General features: G+C 47.6%; 1 protein-coding gene across 1 annotated transcript; it reads right to left on the bottom strand.

Moving 5' to 3' along the window:
- Positions 1 to 313: 313 nt before the first annotated feature.
- LOC119165437 (Y+L amino acid transporter 2) lies at positions 314 to 19,693 on the bottom strand. The gene is made up of 7 exons (XM_037417617.2): positions 19,465 to 19,693; positions 8,167 to 8,241; positions 7,192 to 7,293; positions 2,632 to 2,889; positions 2,432 to 2,557; positions 2,159 to 2,255; positions 314 to 1,139 (listed from the first exon to the last, which is right to left on the bottom strand). Exons 1-7 carry the CDS (start codon positions 19,478 to 19,480, stop codon positions 389 to 391), a joined length of 1,425 nt encoding a protein of 474 aa, XP_037273514.2. The 5' UTR covers positions 19,481 to 19,693; the 3' UTR covers positions 314 to 388.
- Positions 19,694 to 20,066: the final 373 nt, after the last annotated feature.

Below are 20,066 nucleotides of genomic sequence, written 5' to 3'. Positions count from 1 at the left end.
AAGTCTCGCTTCATCGCCGAATTAACGGAGTCATCAGTTCTCTCAGAGCAATACAACAAAACAGGCAGGCGTAGAAATGGTAGAAATTCGATGTAAAATTCGTCCCAAATTGTAATAGCTACGTGCAAAGAGCTGCCCCACAATAGCCCTTGGTACAAATCTCACTCGTGCCAAAAATTGTCACTTTTTATTTATTTGCAACCCTTTTGAACATTCGCCCACGGGCAATGTTACATTTTCTAAATCACGAACTAACGATGCTGACAGTGATGCCGGAATATTAGTGAAATGAGCTTTACAAGACTGTCGCGTTATTAGATATTAGACTGAAACGTGTGCTGAAAAAAAAAACAGAACAATATGTCCACACATTTTCACACTTCGCACATCACTGCCGGACACTGGGTACACCAAACGTCAGTTTCTGCAAAAATCTGTTCACCTGGACTCCAAAGTTTGAACGCTGGAGTGCCTTCAAGACGAAGTAGGCGGGGAATCCTGTCAGTATGCTCCCTACCGCGATTACGTAGGGCAAGACTTCTCCCGCCGCCATGAGCGGGACCAGGACAATCGTGAGGCAAATGGCCATGTTCACCAATATGAGCGACGTAGGCACTCTGATTGGTCTGGGGGTGTCCTTCATGGTAACACGCAGCCTGAGCATCGCCGTCATCTCCAGAAAAACCATCACGCAAAATCCTATCATACCACTTTTGGCTAGAAACGCCACAGAGCCCGTGACAGCGAGGAGTAAGGATATGAAGCATCTGCACGCGATAGCAACAACTGGCAGCGAGGAGTTCACAGTAATGAAAGCGAACGCCGCGGGCAAATGCCGCTTGCGGGCCGCCGCCATGAGCAGTCGACTGTTGCTGAGGAAAGCGGCACTCATTGTTCCGAAAGTGCAGACGCACACGATCACGGGCACCAGGAGAGCACCCACCGCCCCCCACGCTGACCGGGCGAAGATGACCGCCGTCGCCTCCGACTCGGCAAGCGCCTGCAAGTCCAGAACTGAGAAGTAGGCCACGTTCGTGAGAACCATCAGTGTGGTCACCAGGAGAGTGCCGCCCAGAAGAGAGCGCGGGATTGTGCGGGAAGGGTCGGTCATCTCTTCCGCCATGCAGGCGACCATGGAACTGTAAAATGATAGGAGTCACTAGCAACATCAAACTATGCACTGAAGCGCCGACTACTGGTGAAAAGTCTGAGTAACACTAGATAAACTTGCCTTGTGGGCTTTCCAACAACAGTAAGGCTGGGCACTACCAACGAGACCACGCAGGAACACAAAGAAACCCATGTGAAAGATGGTCGCTTACTTGTGGCTATTTACTTCTTGAAGAATACAGGCACCGAACTCTCATTTATGCAAACGAATCTGCTAAGTGCGCATGCCTCCATTTACGTAACTGTTTTAACTCTCCAGATACTATGCTTTGGAGACACTCTCATTGCAATGCACTTCCCATAAATTATAAATTATTGGCCCATAAGTCTGTATCAATCACGATGCATTGGCGGCTGGCCCTGGTTGGTGTAAGTAAACCCATTGCGCTGTTTTAGCGCAAAGCGAAACCACTAGACAGAAGACAGGACAAAATACTACGGCCCGTCTTGGGGTGTCGCCTTGCGCTAAAATTTGCTGAACCAACAAGGCTGTGTGAATAGGCAATGCGTTGAAATCCAGATATCCGCATCCACAGCATGCCTGATCATTAGGTTGTGGTACACTAGCACATAAATTCTCAAAATTGTTTTGGCACGTAAACTTTTTAATTATTCTGTCATTAGCGTTTCTATTTTTGAAGTATAGCGTTAGGCTTTGAATACGCCATATATCGTAAGACCAGTATTCAAAGCCACAAATGGCAAAACGTTTGCTAAGTGCGTTCCTTTCATACAGCGCAGTTTTAATACAGTGGCTAGAAATATATTTTATATCGGCATTTTTTATGGATTCTGTTATCAGTGGGCATGCTGTAATTGTGATTCTAACGATGCACATGAGCCACCCAATATGGGGCAGCGCGAAGTAAACTGGACACGACGCCATTTGTTTACGTCGTTTCCTGAACTACATATTCCTACGCGTGAAGTCATGTCTCTTCATCGTGCAAACGCAAACTGATAAATGATAAGTTCAAAACGCTCCTACCTTCCTGCACTAGTCAACAAAGCCACGGCGAATGATTCCACTATTTTCACCGGCGTAGTCGGACCATCGAACGTGAACTTATGAAGCAATGCTGGTTCTGTAACAGAGGTTTGAAACAGAACGGTTTTTTCGCAGTTCCGAAGCCAACATCTCTACTTGTTGTCAGAGGCATATTGGTGTAACTTATGACGCATCACAAATTAAAGTAGCGATCTCAGTAAAATAGTCAACGATTTATAACACTCAGTAAAATTTTTAAATTTGCGTACTTGCCCCGAAAACACCATGCGATGCCAGTGAAGATGATCGCCAGGAGAATCGCGATCTTTATTATGAACAGCATGTTCTGAAGTTTCATGGACGATTTCAGAGAGAAGGTGTTCACAACAGCTGCAAGTTCTGCGTTGCAAATGTCAATAAACAACCACACATTTAGTGTACGGACGTTTTCAAAATTAAATCACGCTACTCACCGATCACACCTACGGTGACCAAAGCTGTAACAGCATACGGTGGCCTGCAGGTCCCGTATACACCACTGAGTGCGTAGCTCGTGAATGTCAAGGCGTGTATTGCCACGGCGGCTGGGTCCAGGAGGACGAAGACCCAGACGAACAGAAATGAAAGGATATCTCCGGCTCTTCCCATGGACTCGGCTGCGACGCTGACGAATTCGTATGGCCCGCCAGCGGATGGTAGCATTGTACCGAGTTCAGCCATGCAAAGCCCCTCTGAACATTCAGATTTGAAGGCGAAAAGACTGTGTGATGTTTTGCGCGTGAATGCGTCATCTTGGTTCATCTACCAAATGCCAATGGTTAGTTCGGGGAGCACGAGTATTTTCAAGAATTGAAGCCCAAGGCCTCCATATAGAAATTCAATGAAAAAGCTGTTACGTGCGGTCCCGGTTCTGATGATGAGCAGTCGCGGACAGAACTGTCTTCGTTGTACTTTATGATTTTTCTCTTACATCATTTAGGGCGCTGATGCTTCAAACTTCGCCTTTCGTGACGATGGCTTAAAGGATATTAAGAACACTTATATCTTTTTCGGGTAGAGATTCATGCTGCGGTAAGTATCACTTAGCTATATTAAATGCGAGATATTTCTTGGCGTGCTGCGCAACTTTGAGCGTCTATCTATCTATCTATCTATCTATCTATCTATCTATCTATCTATCTATCTATCTATCTATCTATCTATCTATCTATCTATCTATCTATCTATCTATCTATCTATCTATCTATCTATCTATCTATCTATCTATCTATCTATCTATCTATCTATCTATCTATCTATCTATCTATCTATCTATCTATCTATCTATCTATCTATCTATCTATCTATCTATCTATCTATCTATCTATCTATCTATCTATCTATCTATCTATCTATCTATCTATCTATCTGGCTGCCTACGTCTGGGTGCTCTCGTGATCATACCCTCACTACGGGGAAACCAAAATTAGTGAGGGAGGGCAAGACGGTTTGTGGAATTTGAGTCACTGGTCAAGAAATTAGTAAACGTTTCTGCAAGACCTGCGGCACTTGCCCGCGGGCTCGTAAGTGCCACTGGAATGCGAGAATGTGCCACAAGTGATTGACAGTTTATCTACCAAAAAGTGAGGAGAACAGACGGGGGTGATTCTAATGCGTAAGCGTTAAGAAAAAAGCTGACGTTCGTAGCTTGGATTCCATGAAGGCTAATAATAAATGTCAAGCTCTCGGCAAAAATCGAATCCAAGCACTCTGCGTGGCAATTGAGTATTCAACGACAAAGTCACGCCAGGTCACGTAACTACTTTTCAAATAGTTTTCAATGTTCCTGAAACGTGAATGGGAGTTGCAGGGCAGGCTATCCAATTATTTAAACATTACACATGTACTCCTATGACACAGCCGTCACGTCAAGTTAACTTCGATTGGAGTTGGGTGCCCTCCACTGAAGTTGGTTCATGTAGCAGTGCCCAGGGCTACAATCCTCACCAGCACCAGCCCTTTATGTCAGCTTACGCTTCTGGAGTTGCTAATATTTTCATTTTGTGGTGACATCTCCGAAGGCAAAAAAAAAGAAACTATTTATTTTTCGGAAGTTGTGACTGGAAAACTAATGGTTGCACTTCAGTAGTACACGCTGGCACTGATAGTGGCGCACTGAGCGTCGGCTGTCAACTCGCCGGGATGCACGTCGGAATTTACACATGTGAATTTTCAGCGTTATCGCTAGCCGACACGTAGGAGGAGGAAGAGGAGGAAGGGAAGATATGAAAGGCAGGGAGGTCAACCAGACGCACGTCCGGTTTGCTACCCTGCACTGGGGGAAGGGGTGAAGGGATTAAAGGAGAAGAGAAAGAGAAGTGAAGGGCAACGTGTGTGTAGATGCGACCTTGTCCATTGCACGCTTATAAGCGGTCGCGTAGTCCGGTCGTCTTTAGAAAACTTAGCAATGCCCACGTCGCTTTGCTGGCCAGCGACGCGTAGAGCCATGAGCCAAGTATCTCCTCTTCGGAAAAATGTCTACTGTCAGGTATCTCTAACGTTGCGCGTAGCAAGTTGCGTTCGCTCGAAAAATGTTCACATGAACACAGTAGATGTTCTATTGTCAAATCCAGAAGAATCTATGATGTTCACGCTGTGTGCGTAATCGCATAGAAAGGTTCGGTGATTACCTCGATAATTCTTATTATACCGGCGTGGTTGCGCAAGGCATCACTTATACCGTCGTGTAAATGGGCGATAACAAAACTCAAAAAAGCAGCTTGGCAATATCCATGTTGCTGCTGGCATCGTTAGGCGACCCTGTGCACTGATTATAGAAAACATATGCGTCTGTTCTGCGTATGTCTGTGCTTGAATTTGTACATATCATTAGCGACACTTCGCAACGTTTCGATCACTAAAAAAATTACAACACAGTCACCTCTCATGCGCATGCTTTGCATTCATTTCATTTAATTTATTGATACCCTCAAGGACAAATGCATTACAGAAGAAACTGAGTAAAACAAAGTTAAAGCAAAAACAAACAAGAAACGAAGCAAACAATTACCACAGTATTGTCGGTATCATTATATATTATGTTCTCGAGTGTTGTTGAAAAAACTTGGTAACCGGCAGCGATGGTCATGTTTACGAGAAAGCGGTTCAAGTTCTCTTATGTGTGTGGAATAAAACTATGGTAACAGTAATCAGCACGACAGGAAAGAAATCCAGCTTTGTTCGAGCGGTAAAGGCAAACAGAATGCCAGGATGGTTTAAATTGAAAATAGTTCATTGAACAGATAGAAGTAATTTTTTTGATAAAATGTTTTGTGAAAGTGTGTTACGGAAGTAAATACAGTGAAATAAATGCTTGATTCATTCGGTACAAGGTGCAGAATATCACAAAGCTTAACCTTGTTGCCAATGGAGTATAGTTTATTCTTTATTATATATTGGTGCACGACAGCTTTCGCAGAGTCCATTGATGTTTGTCTAGCACCGTATGACGCTGACTGACACTTATATATGCCAACGACTGACATCAAAGACCCTGCTTTAACTTTTGTGGAATTCAGAAGGCTTAAGGTACACCCGGACGCAACAATTATGCTGAATCCCGTGCAAAGATGGCATCAGCAAGCACACAACACCGGTACTCAATAATCGATATGCAGACACTCACAGCTTTTCGAGAGGCTGAGTTCATAGCCTGAGACATGAACGCTAGAAGACGTTAGGCTTTCGGCTTCATCGAAAGCTGGAACTACTGATGCCCTCATTGTCGGAGATCGTTAAGTTGTTTTCCCACAACAGACGAAATCGCGATTCGACCCTGGGGATCGCGTACTACTCCACCATACGCCCTGTGTTTTCGCGTCCTTTCTTTGGTCCTCGCGAAGGTATTCGTTAAACAATGAAAGCGCGAATCACAGGGAGATCTTCGGGAACCAATGCCGAAATTCTTGCTTGGTGGCGTGAATTCCTCGCCTGTCGTGTGAATGCTAGCTGTACAAGAATCAGAATCGCGTCACATGTCGCGTGACGGATCAGTCCGCAATCACGTCCGTCGTGTGAGTACAGCTTCAGCGTCATAAAGTGGCGTGAGCAATTAGGCTCGGCGAATTCCTGTTGTACAGGTCATTCCATTTGCCCCAGCAAAAGAGAAAGTGGTGTAAAAGACAGGAGAACATCACTGAATGGACGCTGAGCTTGTACTGAAGTCGCAATCACGTGGATGGTAAAGAGTTCACTAGAGAGAGAAAGAATAAGAAGAAAGGCGGGGAGGTTGACCAGGGCTGTAACTGGTAGGCTACCTTGCACTGGGAAAGGGAAGAGGGGGTAGGAAAGTTGTACAGGAAAAGAAAAAGGTCACTGAAAGATCTGCACGACAAAGGCCTCTCCTATGTTCCGCCAGTCAACTCGGTCCTGTGCTTGCCACTGCCACTGCATACCCGTGAACTTCCTAGTCTCATCTGACCACCTAACTTCCTACCTCCGCCTCACCCGCAAGCATTATCTTAGAATCCTCTTTGCGATTGTATTCTCTCACCAGAAGCAGATTAGACACCCAGGTGCAGTATCTGGCCACTTTCTCCCACACGGATACGCTAATAAGCCCTCGGCCCTCAGTCCCCAGCGGCTACAAAGCAATTGACCACGGCGGCGGTCAAATCTGCGACGCAGCAAGGGTGCTAAGGAAGGTATATGAGATATTTGTGCTAACTACGATGTAAAGTCAGCAGAAAGTACAGAGAACAAAAATATAACTTGCCACTGGCAGAGATCGAGCCTGTGACCTTCAATTAACGCACCCAATGCTCTACCAACTGAACTACGGTGTTGGTCAGTTAGATATGTGAATTTAAACATGGAAGTGTGGAAGCTGACTTAAATTATGCCGAAGCCGACACCGGAAGTTATGTGAAACGAACTCTTATGTGAAACAAAACCCTGAAACGAACGTTATTACAATAAAACTTCTCGATGGACAGCAAGCGGGCGCATGCAGAGTGGCATGCGGCAAAAATATAGGCAGTGTTCAATGGACTCACGAATCAGAGATGCAACTCCTGCCGCAGTCCATACCAGGAGGTCGACACCCACGGATCCGGCATGCATGTAAACAATACTGGGTGTGATGAAAATTCCAGCACCTGCAGTATTCAACAGCGCAAAACTTGTTTATGTGTGCATTAGAGTACGCATACTTATCAACCGCGAGCCATCTGAGATGCCGAGATTTCCCCGACCACGTTGCAGCCCAACCAACCCCTGACTTGTCAATCAGAAACCAAATATGCCTGGTAAAACATCCATGTGACACAGATGCATACAGTCAAAGAACTTTATTCAAGTGCGGATGGGCTAGCCGGAAAGGACCCGCAGGGGCCCTCACCTCACGGGAGCAGCCGCTGGCTGCTTTCGTGTCGGTATTGGAAAATTATACCTCTACGCTCTATTACGGGTCCTCTTGACATCGTTCAGATATTCAGTGCAGCGCTAGCAATGACGTCTTCCCACTCCTGGTCGCTGGTTTGTGACGTGTCCCGTAACGTGAAAACTGCCAGTGTACCAACATATTTATTTGTTCAGTAGATTTTTTGTTTCACTAGTTAATCATTGACTATTGTAATATATTCCTCGCGTTTTTTTACACACAGTTCAATTAGGTCATATGGAAATCCCCATTTGAAAATTGACCTTAACTATAGATGGGCCAAGGAAACGACGTGGTATAGAAGGAATGACGACAACTTGAACACGAAGTTGTTGTTGACTGATTGCCATTAGATTTATTTGCTGAAGGCCGTACGTTACATAACGAGATACTGTATTACGCATATTCTATTCCACTCTGGGAACACAAATAGTAGCAGTGAGAAAGCCTCATAACGAATGTTATCACCAAAAACTGTTCATGAAGTTGTTTTCTTGCATAACTTATGTAAGCGCTAAAGCCACGTTTGTAGGACGAGCGAAAGACACAGGACAAGTCCTCTCTTGCATCTCATATACTCTGTACTTACCAACACAATGTCCCGCGACCACTGCCATGGCACTGAAGACGCCCATGTCTCTTCTCAAATGACCAAGAGTAGAACCTGTGAAGCGTTCAATGCGTTATCATCATCATCATATAGATGATTACGTGCACTGCAGGACGAAATCCTTTCCCACGTTCCGCCAGCCAACTCGGTACTGTGCTTGCTGCTGCCAGTTATACCCACTTTTTATGAAGGCGCAGAATTGCCAAGGGGTAAGATTAAAATACAGTATACAATACTGATGGTCGACCTTAACGCCAAGGTAGGGAAGAAGCAGGCTGGACACCAGGCAGTATGGGGATTATGGCATCGATGCTAGAAATACCAGAGTGGAGTTATTGGTGGAATTCGCAGAACGCAATATTTTACGGATCTTGAATACCTTCTAACAAAAACAAGTTAACCGTACATGGACGTGGAAGAGCTCTAATGGTGAAAGTAAGAACGAAGTACACTTTATACTGAGTGCACACGCAGGTATCATGCAGGCTGTGGAAGTGCTTGGCAAGGTATGACGCAGTGACCATAGAATGGTAAGGTCTCGAATTCACCTAGACTTGAAGAAAGGACGACAGAAACTGATACGCAAAGAGCGAATCAATGATCTAGCACGGAGAGGAAAAGTACAGAAATTTAGAGTTTCGCTTCAGAATGAATACTCGGCTCTTAACGGGGAAACCAGCCCGAGCATTCACACTAACAGTCATAGCCTGACGAGCACTATATCATTACGGAGTGTGCAGTGGAAGTTGGAGGTATGCTAGTTAGACAGGGCAGGAGATAAGGAATCTTATAAAAATGTGTTATACTACTTTTGAAACTGTGGGCCTTTTCTTAACTGTGTGCGAAGCCACTCAGGAAAGAATTGTCCACGATATATGAGTAGTTATAACGTATGTAATGCTGCATATCTGCATATAACAAAAAAAACTGCATTTGGAGACATTCTATTTCTTGCTTAAATACACATGTTATGTGCGAGGAGGAAAGCGTATTAAGAGTGATATGCCCGGGGAGGGGTTGAGGCTGCCACCCAGGATCCGGCAAAGGACCACCCTTGCGACGCGTCTCACGAACAAGTAGAAGATGCGTTTAATTTACATATTTGCAAGAGAAGTACATTGCAACGAAAGCGTACAGACGCGCCTTTCCATCACAAGGGCCCAGAGCGCACTCGAGACGAGCGGGCCAGCGAAGTCCAGAGAGAGAGCCCGGCGCACTCCTGACACGCTCCTTTTATAGCCGTCCGTGCATGCGCTAGACGCCGACTGCGTACAGCAGGCCTGCCGATGCGCGTTCCTCGCAGCGCGCCAAGAGATTTCCCGCGTTCCTGTGGAACACGGACAGCGTATGGCAGGTACGCCGATGAGCGTCCCTCGCATGCCGGTTCCTTGTATTGCCGGTTATGACAGCTCGTCCGCCGTCCGAAGAGGTCACGTAAGGGCTGCAGTGGCGCTGCTCCCTGCAGTGGCCGTAGTCCGTCTCCGTAGGCGCAACGCTGTCCACCACAACACAGAGATACTCACCACATAGGAGGTCTTACGGTAGGCGCACCTCGACGTCGTAAAGAGGCCCAGCACATCACACGCTTGGTCACAGCATGGGACTGTCCACAGCTGCAAAGGCCCCGTCACCACTGCCTGGTCGTCCACTGGCCGAAGGAAGCAGGAAGCCCTACCGAAGGGCCACAGTCCGCAATAGCTGGTTCGTCGTGCCCACCATGCCATGCTGTTGGACCGGTAGGCATAGCAATCTTCTGCCTGCCTTTAGCGGGGAAGACGCTCTCAAACCGCACACCCACACTGAGAACACTCAGCTCTCCCGAGAATCACCAGGTGTAACTTGCTGCAAGGCTCGTAATTTATTGCACAACAGAAGACTACACTATGGTGGTGACCAAGTGAACTCGAACAAAGAAATAAAAACGCACGCACACACGCACAAGGCTAAATAGTAGCACTTGCGTCTGACAAAGGACTCAAAAGAATTGTACAGTTCCGCGTTTCCTTTAGCTATTCAGCTACGGAAAACCTCGGCTCAGGCCATCGGCGTTACCGTTGTCTCTGCCTTTGCGGTACTTGAGCTCAAAGCTATGCTCCCGCAACGCTAAACTCCAACGCAAAAGCCTTCCATTTTTCGACGACGTACTATGCAGCCATGTTAAAGGACAATGATCTGTCTGGAGCACGAAATGGGATCCAGCCAGATAGCATCGCAGTTTCTGTATTGCCCATACGAGGCACGCACACTCTTTTTCCGACGGACTGTACGCCTGCTCACGAATCGTGAGTTTTCTACTAACAAATACCACGGGGTGTTCGTTCCCTTCAGCGTCGTTTTGACTGAGCACAGCTCCCATTCCCCGATCACTAGCATCGCACTGCAGTACAAACGGGCGGTCAAAATCAGGCGCCCTCCACACAGGCCAACTGGACAGAGCAGGTTTCAGAGCAGCAAATGAGCGTTCCTTCTCTTCACTCCACTGCACTTTCATAGGTTCGTTCTTTTTCAAGCTATATGTGAGTACACTAGCAATCTCTGAAAAGTTGTCAATGTAATGCTGGTAGTACCCAACCAATCCAAGAAAGGATCGAATGTCAGTTTTACTGGTAGGTCTGGGGTAACCAGCTATTGCTGCGATTTTAACCTCTAGCGGACGCCAGTAACCTTGACCAACCTTGTGGCCGAGGTAGCGGACCTGTCCTCTTCCCAACTGACATTTCCCTGCCTTTACGGTCAGCCCCGAAATCTTCAAGCGCGTTAACACTTGTCGCAGATGCGAGATGTGGCCCTCCCAGCTACCAGAAAAAATCGCAATGTCATCCAAGTATGGCAATGCGTATTCCTGCATGTCTTTGACAACGTGATCCATTAGCCGAGAGAAAGAAAATGCTTCATTCTTCAGCCCAAGGCTAAGTACAAAGGGACGGAAAGTTCCAAGAGGAGAAATAATCGCGGCATAGCGGCTTGCCCGTTCAGTTAGCGGAACCTGCCAGTAGCCTCTGGTCAGGTCGAGCGTCGATATATACCTTGCACGGCTTATGATTTCTATTCTCTCCTCTAGGTTAGGGATGGGGTAGGTTTGGTCCCGAGTTACTGCATTTAACTGACAATAATCAATGCATGGTCTAGGCTTTTTGCCTGGAGCTTCTACGAGAAATATAGGTGAGGTATATTCACTATCCGCTTCGATAATCAAACCAAGCTCCAACATGCGTTTGATTTCACTTTCCAAGATTTCTTTCTGTCTAGGAGACCAACGATACTGTTTTGACCGAATGGGGTCGTTAAAAATCAGTTCTATGTCGTGTTCTATTAGAGTGGTCTTCCCTGGCGTGTCACTAAAGGAACCTTCAAACTCGCGCCCTAATTCACTGAGCTCCTGCCTTTCTTAGTTGCTTAGGTGCGCATTCTCCTCAATATCTGCTAAGAGCTTTTCGAACGAATTTTCATGTTTCTGTTCTGGATACTGAAAATTGGTTTCTACCTCCTCAGGTACATTCAGCGCCATTTGAACCACCGCTTCGAGTTCCTTATAAGGCTTCATTATGTTGGAGTGGTAGATCTTAACCTCTTTACGCCGCCCTGGCATTTTAACGGCATAGTTCGTGTCTGATAGCTTTTCTACCACTTCTGCGGGACCTTCCCACTGTACTTGCAATTTATTCTTTCGGGAAGTGTTTAACGATAACACCTTGTCTTTCACAGCGAAAGTTCTCTTGCGGGCATTTTTGTCATAGTACAGTTTGGCCCTAGCTTGGGCACTTTTCATGTTGGCTTCCACCAACTCCTTACATGACTAAAGACGGTTTAGGAGCTTCAATACGTAGTCAACTACGGTATGATCTTCTCCGCGGCCTTCCCATGCTTCGCGCAGCATGCGGAGGGGTGACCTTAGAGACCTGCCATAAACTAGTTCTGCAGGACTGAACCCAGTAGACTCATGTGGCACAGATCTCAAGTCGAATAAAGTGGTAGGTAAACAAGCCTCCCAATCTTTATTCTGTTCGTAACAAATCGCGCGGAGTACTCTTTTTAGCACAGCGTGCCACGCCTCCACACTATTACTCTGCGGGTGCTGCACTGAACTTTGAACAATGCGAATTCCGCACCGCTCCAGAAACGCCGTCGTCAGAGCGCTGGTAAATACGCTACCCTGATCGCTTTGGAGCTCTGCTGGAAAACCTATTCTTGAGAAAACAGATAGCAGCGCATCCACCACATTTACTGAATTGACTTCACTCAGTGGAATAGCCTCGGGAAACTTTGTGGCTGGACAAATCATGGTTAAAAGGTACTTATAGCCTGATTTGGTCACGGGGAGCGGCCCTACTACATCTACAACAAGGCGCCTGAAAGGCTCTGTGATTAGCGGCACCAACTTCATGGGTGCTTTCCGGATTTCATGTGGTTTTCCTACTTTTTGGCATGCATCGCATGTTTGTACATACTTCTCGACATCTTTAAAGCAACGAGGTCAATAGAACTCCCTTAACAACCTCGCCTTAGTTTTATTCACTCCCAAGTGGCAAGCCCATCCCTCGCCATGTGACATGTGACAGGCGAATAATCTGTTTCCGGTACTTCTCAGGGACAACCAGCTGGTCGTAATGGACCCCTTTTGTAACTTTGTATGGACAATACAAAAGACTCGAACGGCGTTGGAAACCTATTCGCCTACGAGATACTCCTTCCTGGACAAGTTTCTTTAGATTTTGCATCGACGGGTCTAGATCTTGTTTGTGCACTAAAGTTTCCTTGTCGACATTGAGGAGGTCAAGTAAACTTTCAGAATGTGGTAGCACAATATGGGGAAACGCCTGTTCCATTGTGTAGCATGCGGGCACTTGCGTTGATGATTGAATAGCAGCCTCTGTAGCACTGCTATCGTCCACTGTCACAGGTGCTCCAGACATGCTTCCTTCCTCACGCGTACTAGTTGATGCTTGCTCACAGTGATCAGCTGGTGCTGGCTGTTCGACTTCATTAGTCCTCACAGCGGCGAGCTCGCGTGCCTTGGAACGGGTAATAGCCTGTGCTACGAATTCCCCGAAGCTGAGACTGCAAAAGAATATCAGACTTGTTCGAAAAAAGGTACGGGTACTGCTTCAGTAGGTTCGGAGATACTACTGCCTCAGTCTCCAGTACCCCAAATCGACCCTCAATTGTCACCTTTGCGATATGCAGGCAAACGCTGTTCTTTTCTACTACCTGCTTTATCCACGCGCACTCACCCGTGAAGTGTTTAGCTTCAACGTATTCAGGATGGACAATGTCCATTGTCGCTGCGGAGTCACGAAGGACCTTACATTCTTTTCCGTTTACGACTAAGTCTCGAAGGTACGGTCTCAAAAGCTGCATATTTTCGTCGCCACTACCCGTAAAAGAAAACACTACCTTCGGTTTCCGACAGCCAGCCGCTATGTGTCCTGGCTCTTGGCACCGGAAACACAAAAGTGTCTTTTAGATGCGGAGCATCTAATACTCGAGGCTTGTAGTGCGGCGCCGTCCGCAAGCTTCCTCCTCCTTCTTCCACCATCTGTGCATCCCTTCCTCCTCTACACACCACGCGCGCTTCACTCCTCCACCATCTGTGCACCCTTCCTCCTCTACACACCGCGTGCGCTTCTCCTCTTCACGAACATTAACTAGCTGTATAATGTAGCGCGCATGCGCCGTCACGCTTCGAGAACATCGGCAGCTGACGCGCGCGCATGCGCCGTCGCGCTTCGAGAACATCGGCAGCTGACGCGCGCGCATGCGCCGTTGCGATTCTCCCCCTTCTCGAACATTCGACAGCTGACAGTGCATGCGCCGTCGCGCTGTATATATACTCAAGGTAGGTGCTCGCTCGCTCAGTTGCCGCTCGTCGGTTGGTTTGTACGGCGCGTCGACGTCTGAGGTCGCAATGATCGACGTCCCTTCGATCAGCGCCGGCCAAAGTGGCATCTAAAAGCCATCGTGCTCAAAGTTCGTCGCAATAAATAAACACCGCCCTTTCGCATACGTGTCGTACGTGTTCACTCATTTAACACCCCTCCTACAACCACGTTAACCAATTTAGCCATCGACCCAAGTAAGTCGCAATTTAACACCCCATTTCACAACCACGTTAACCAATTTAGCCATCGACCCAAGTAAGTCGCACTTTAACACCCCGTTAACCAATTATATGCTCCGCATCCTCCTCAGTGTTCCCCCGAGGGAAGCTGCGGGCAATTTTTTCACCTCAAAACTCTTTTCCTTCCCCGAGTTTTCCTTTGCTTTGGTCTCAGGCGCATTCATTCCAGAGCTGGCGTCTTTACGTACAGAGCAATCTTTGAGCGGCTGTTTGCTGAATGGACGAACGCGTGCTTTTTCTGACTGGCGACGGACGGTGTACTCATCAGCTAGCTCAGCCGCGCGTTCCATGTTCCTCTCCCCAGGTCTATCTTGAATCCACAGGCGCATTTCCTCATCCAAGCACCTGTATAATTGCTCAAGGCAGATCAAGTCCACCAGCTTATTCCGATCCTCGTAGACACCTTCTGCCTTCAGCCACTCCACCAAATCGGCCTTCATGTTGAATGCGAACTCCTGAAATGTCTCGCCCGTTTTCTTTTGTGCGTCTGTAAAACGGCGGCGAAACGCTTCTGCTGAAAGCCGGAATTTCTTTAAGAGGGCAGCCATCACTTTGTTATAGTCATCCGCGTCTGTGGCTGGCAAACGCGCAAGCGTGTGCGCTGCTTCGCAGGGCAATACCATTAGTAGCTTTTGAGGCCACGTGGCACGATCAAACCCCATCCTCACACAAGTTCTTTCGAAATTTACAAGGAACAACGCTATGTCCTCGCTCATTTTGTAAGCCTGCAAGAGGTCCCTCATGCTCACTCGTGCGCCTGCCTGAATCTCTGCAATTTCTGTTCCCAGATCACTAGCGCCTTTTGCCTCTGCAATCTTAAGCTGAAGCCGCAAGCACTCAAGCTCCCTTTCTTGGCTTTCCGCTTCTTCTTTGCGCCTGACGGTTTCTCTTTCAAACATAAGGCGCTCTCGCTCTTCGACTTCTTGTGCCCTTTCATCCTCTCCTGAATTAGCTCGCAGCACTCAGCGAGCTCCTTCGCATCCGCGCCAGAATCCTTAACCGCCTGTATTAAAAGTGGCTTTCTATGTATAGTCGCCACCTCAATCCCCAGCTCCTGGCACAACAGCACTAAATCCGGTTTCCTCAATTTGTTCAAGTCCATGGTCACCCCGTGCCGACTTCCATTGCTCAAACTGCCGTGAAGGTACCTCTAATAAACCCAATCCTTCACAAAGCAGCAACTAATCTACTTTTTTGGATAAACATCACCATGTATCCAAAACACCTGACAGAATCTCTACGGAAAGAGAGCACTCACCAGCATCGGTACCAGGAAAGAACACGAACCGATCCCGCCACTGCCAACCACTTGATATGCCCGGGGAGGGGTTGAGGCTGCCACCCAGGATCCGGCGAAGGACGACTCTTGCGACGCGTCTCACGAACAAGTAGAAGATGCGTTTAATTTACGTATTTGCAAGAGAAGTACATTGCAACGAGAGCGTACAGACGCGCCTTTGCATCACAAGGGCCCAGAGCGTACCCGAGACGAGCGGGCCAGCGAAGTCCAGAGAGAGAGCCCGGCGCACTCCCGACACGCTCGTTTTATAGCCGTCCGTGCACGCGCTAGACGCCGACTGCGTACAGCAGGCCTGCCGATGCGCGTTCCTCGCAGCGCGCCAAGAGATTTCCCGCGTTCCTGTGGAAAGCGGACAGTGTATGGCAGGTACGCCGATGAGCGTCCCTTGCATGCCGGTTCCTTGTATTGCCGGGTATGACAAGAGCCAATAGATGAATTTTTTCCCTTACCAATAGAAGAGCTCAAACACAGTGTTCCCTCAAGACGCTATATTTGAAAAAAATGGCAGCATATCCATGGAGTGAATGATGGATAGTGCGGCGAAGCATCCATCTGTCCATTCGTTCTTGCTTCCGTACATATATGTGTGCGTATGTGTGGCTGCCCGTGCATCCATCCGCCCATCCGTGCGTGCGTCTGTTCGTGCGTCCGCACGTTCATCTGTGCGTCCGTCCTTGCCTCTGTCTGTGTGTCCGCTCGTCCACCTATTCAACACTCCAAGTACCACCATCTCGCATCTTTTCATCATATATTCCTCATATAGAAGCCCCGCCATCCAGCGGACATTCCAAGGACTGAATGAGAGGAGGCAGACGCACACTTTCTTATGGCTTGCGCTTCGTGTCTACTTCCCACCTTTAACCACCTCGAGTTCATGGTATATAACAGTACACTGTATTCATGGCACTGCGGCCCAACGCTCGCTAAACCTTTCTATAACTTAGGAGGTTACGCCCAGCGAGTATAACGTAGCAACCCTTTCTTGTCTTCTGTGCGTTGTTGAACAATAAAAAATTTGCAGCGTGCGCGCTGACTAAAAGCTGAATTCTCCTGTCTCTCATTCCCCCTTAGCAGCCATTGGCATGCACATTGAGCACTATCTTTTATTGTTCGACAACGCACAGAAGAAATGTCTCACTGGCACTACCTTTGAGGTCGAAATATTATACTTGTTACACACTACTACAACGGCTACGAGGGACGAACGGTGCCGCTCTAAAGAGCTTCGATCCTAAAAGCGCGTTACAATATGGCCACATGTAAATACCTGAATAGATGCAAATGAAAAAAAAATTGCCCGCAGCTTCCCTCGGGGGAACACTGAGGAGGATGCGGACCATATAATTGGTTAACGGGGTGTTAAAGTGCGACTTACTTGGGTCGATGGCTAAATTGGTTAACGTGGTTGTGAAATGGGGTGTTAAATTGCGACTTACTTGGGTCGATGGCTAAATTGGTTAACGTGGTTGTAGGAGGGGGTGTTAAATGAGTGAACACGTACACACGTATGCGAAAGGGCGGCGCTGGTCGAAGGGACGTCGATCATTGTGTTTGTGGATTCGTTGGAATTCATTTCACCGCGACCTTGGACGTCGACGCGCCGTACAAACCAACCGACGAGCGGCAACTGAGCGAGCGAGCGCCGACCTTGAGTATATATACAGCACGACGGCGCATGCACTGTCAGCTGTTGAATGTTCTCGAAGCGCGACGCCACATGCGCGTCCACTGGAGAATCGGGAGAATTGTAGATGTCGAACGCGGTGTGTAGAGGAGGAAGGGTGCACAGATGGTGGAGGAGTGAAGCGCGCGCGGTGTGTAGAGGAGGAAGGGATGCACAGATGGTGGAAGAGTGGGCGACGGCGCGACGGCGCATGCGCGCGCGTCAGCTGTCGAATGTTCGAGAAGCGGTGCGGACGGCGCGGACGGCGCGGACGGCGCACTACAAGGCGCGAGTATAAGATGCTCCGCATCTAAAAAAAACATAATTCTTGCCCGACAAGAGCCGTGGGTGGCTCCGGAAATTTCGACCACCTGGTGTTCTTTACCGTGCATTGACATCGCACAGCACTCTAGCATTTCGCGTCCATCGATATGTGACCGCCATGGCCGAGGTCACACCCACTAACATTCAGTGAGTAACCGATCACCCTCAAAGCGCATAACTGCCTCGGCAACGGCCCAAATCGGCGCGTAAAGTGAATCGCGAGTACCGCCTCTGGTTGTGGCCTCAGAAATTTTGCTCCAGAAGCTTAGTCGGTGGTGCTTTTGGAGACCACGCTACACCATGTTTCAAGGAGGGCCAACGCCACCTAGGTGGAACTTGTTGGGCGCTCTGGTGCTCTGTCCGTTCGAATGCTGGCAGTGAGTTGACATAGTGCTGATAGTATACCGCAGCGTTGTCTGTCGGTGTAGTGTCGTAATGCAGCACTTCTTCGTCTTCTTCGCTCATAATGAGATGGCAGCACCACCCCGATGAAGGAAGAACGCAGATACAGTGTGAAGGAGTGTGGGATACACAAGATGTGCTTTAAAGGCCCAACCCAGTCGGTTAACCACACGCTTTATTTTGTCACGTACCGAGAGGTCGTGGGTACGATTCCCCGGTTCTCCGAATTTGTCAAAAAATTTCTTATCACTATAATGTAAGGCTAAGTAGTGCACTTTTCACATGGACAACAGGGACAAGAAGGATACGCCACCCGCTAAGATTTCTTCTGGTTCCTTTCTTTGTGTTGTGGTCGTGTACCTTTCAACATCAAGTCTGTGACAGAAATACCTCAGTGAAGTCTTGGTGGACCCCAGAATGCAAAACTCTCACTTTAAAAAATACTCTCGTGTCTTGGGCATGAATCTGTACTAAGTGTTAAAATGTCTCACGAACAGCAAAACTGGTATGAAACAAACAAATACGGCTCAAGAGTCACTTAGCATGAGTATGATATTGGCGCTGAAGTTTACTTGAATGGACGATGACATCCAATTTTTTATCATAATCTGCCTGACATATATTGATCCTAGAGAGTTTACAAAAGAGCTGCTGTTTTTAAACACACAAAGATATTTAAAACACACGAGTGCCTGAACAGTCGGGCAAGGTGGGCACTGTCACAAGACGTGACGTAACAAGCTCTTTACTCGGCAAGCGTCGACAATTCGACGATAAATATTTTGTTCCGCGTTCAACTTGCCGCTAAATCGAGATATTGCTGCTGTCTTCGCTTTGGCACTGAAACTGAGCAATTTGCAACGGCTGAAAATTCGGTAGTAGTAGACGGTTCCGCTCAGTGCATCGCATGACATCACACACGCCATGGCAATGTGGCCTACACCGGGGTTTGGGGGGGGGGGGGGGGGAGTTATTGTGGTCGGCAACCTTTACGGCTTGTCTTGCGCTGCAATATTTTTCGTGGTCTACCTTTGATACATGCACAAGCATAATAGGCCATAAACTTCTGTTTTTCGCTGAAACCCATAAACTGTTTACACGTTCGTGTCATGGACCCTTTTGTTATACTATCCACTGATTCGTAAGTTAAGGAAACCAACTTAATGAGTTCGTTAATAAAGCAGGTTTTTTTTTTCGTTTTTTTTTTGTGTGAGCAGGTGTGACCATTGCGGCAGCAAGTAAATCATACCCCAGACACGACTTTTTTCTTAGGTAGCCTCTGAGATCTCCGGCAAGATGACGGAATATAAATTTGACCCTAAGAGTGTGCCGTGGCACATGAATGCAGAGGTGCGAGGGACACTGCTAGGGACCTTTGCCAAGGATGAGGGGTGCCTCCAATATTTTCCGGTTCGTGTCACAAAACAATGAGCGCCGTAAAAATGAATCCTGAGAATGAAGCCAACGTACCTTTGCACCCACTCATTGTGATCCGCTGCCGCACCTTGGCGGCGATGAGGATACGTAAGTCTCCTGGCACGGTGAACTGCTAAATAGGCAGTTCTTTTTAACCCGACGAAGTGCGTATTCAGCTGAAATACTCGTTCAAGCAATTCCAGGAGCCCTACACCATTCCAAATAAACTTGGAATAATACTGAAATCACGACGTTTCGAACTTGCATGTTTCTATAAGCGGCATTTGAGGCGCACAGCGACGTCTATCTGCAGAAATTCGGTTTCGCTCTGTACGAAAAGCCACATGTGACGTGTACAGCTGTGCGGGTAATTTGTACCAGTTGTGAGCTGAACCTGTTTGCTTTTTCTCTTTTTGTTTGAATACGGACGCAAATATTTCAGCGTCCTTGTGACTAGGATGAATTATACGGCTCAGCTGTACGATCCGGCAATAGGAGTGAGAATTCATTCTTTTGTGATCCGGGCATGTCCTGAGGGCTCTCCAACGGAAAGCAAAATGACGCGATTGAAATGTGCACGTTCATAGGGGATGCCGTCACATATTTTCACGGAAACAGTTAAGACATTTATTAGAGCAGGAACCTTAGATGTCTCG

This window comes from Rhipicephalus microplus, chromosome 8 (genome assembly GCF_043290135.1).
Source record: "Rhipicephalus microplus isolate Deutch F79 chromosome 8, USDA_Rmic, whole genome shotgun sequence".
Taxonomy (NCBI): Eukaryota; Metazoa; Arthropoda; class Arachnida; order Ixodida; family Ixodidae; genus Rhipicephalus; species Rhipicephalus microplus.
Note: the sequence above shows the minus strand (reverse complement) of the source record. Positions and strands in the feature narration are given on the sequence as shown.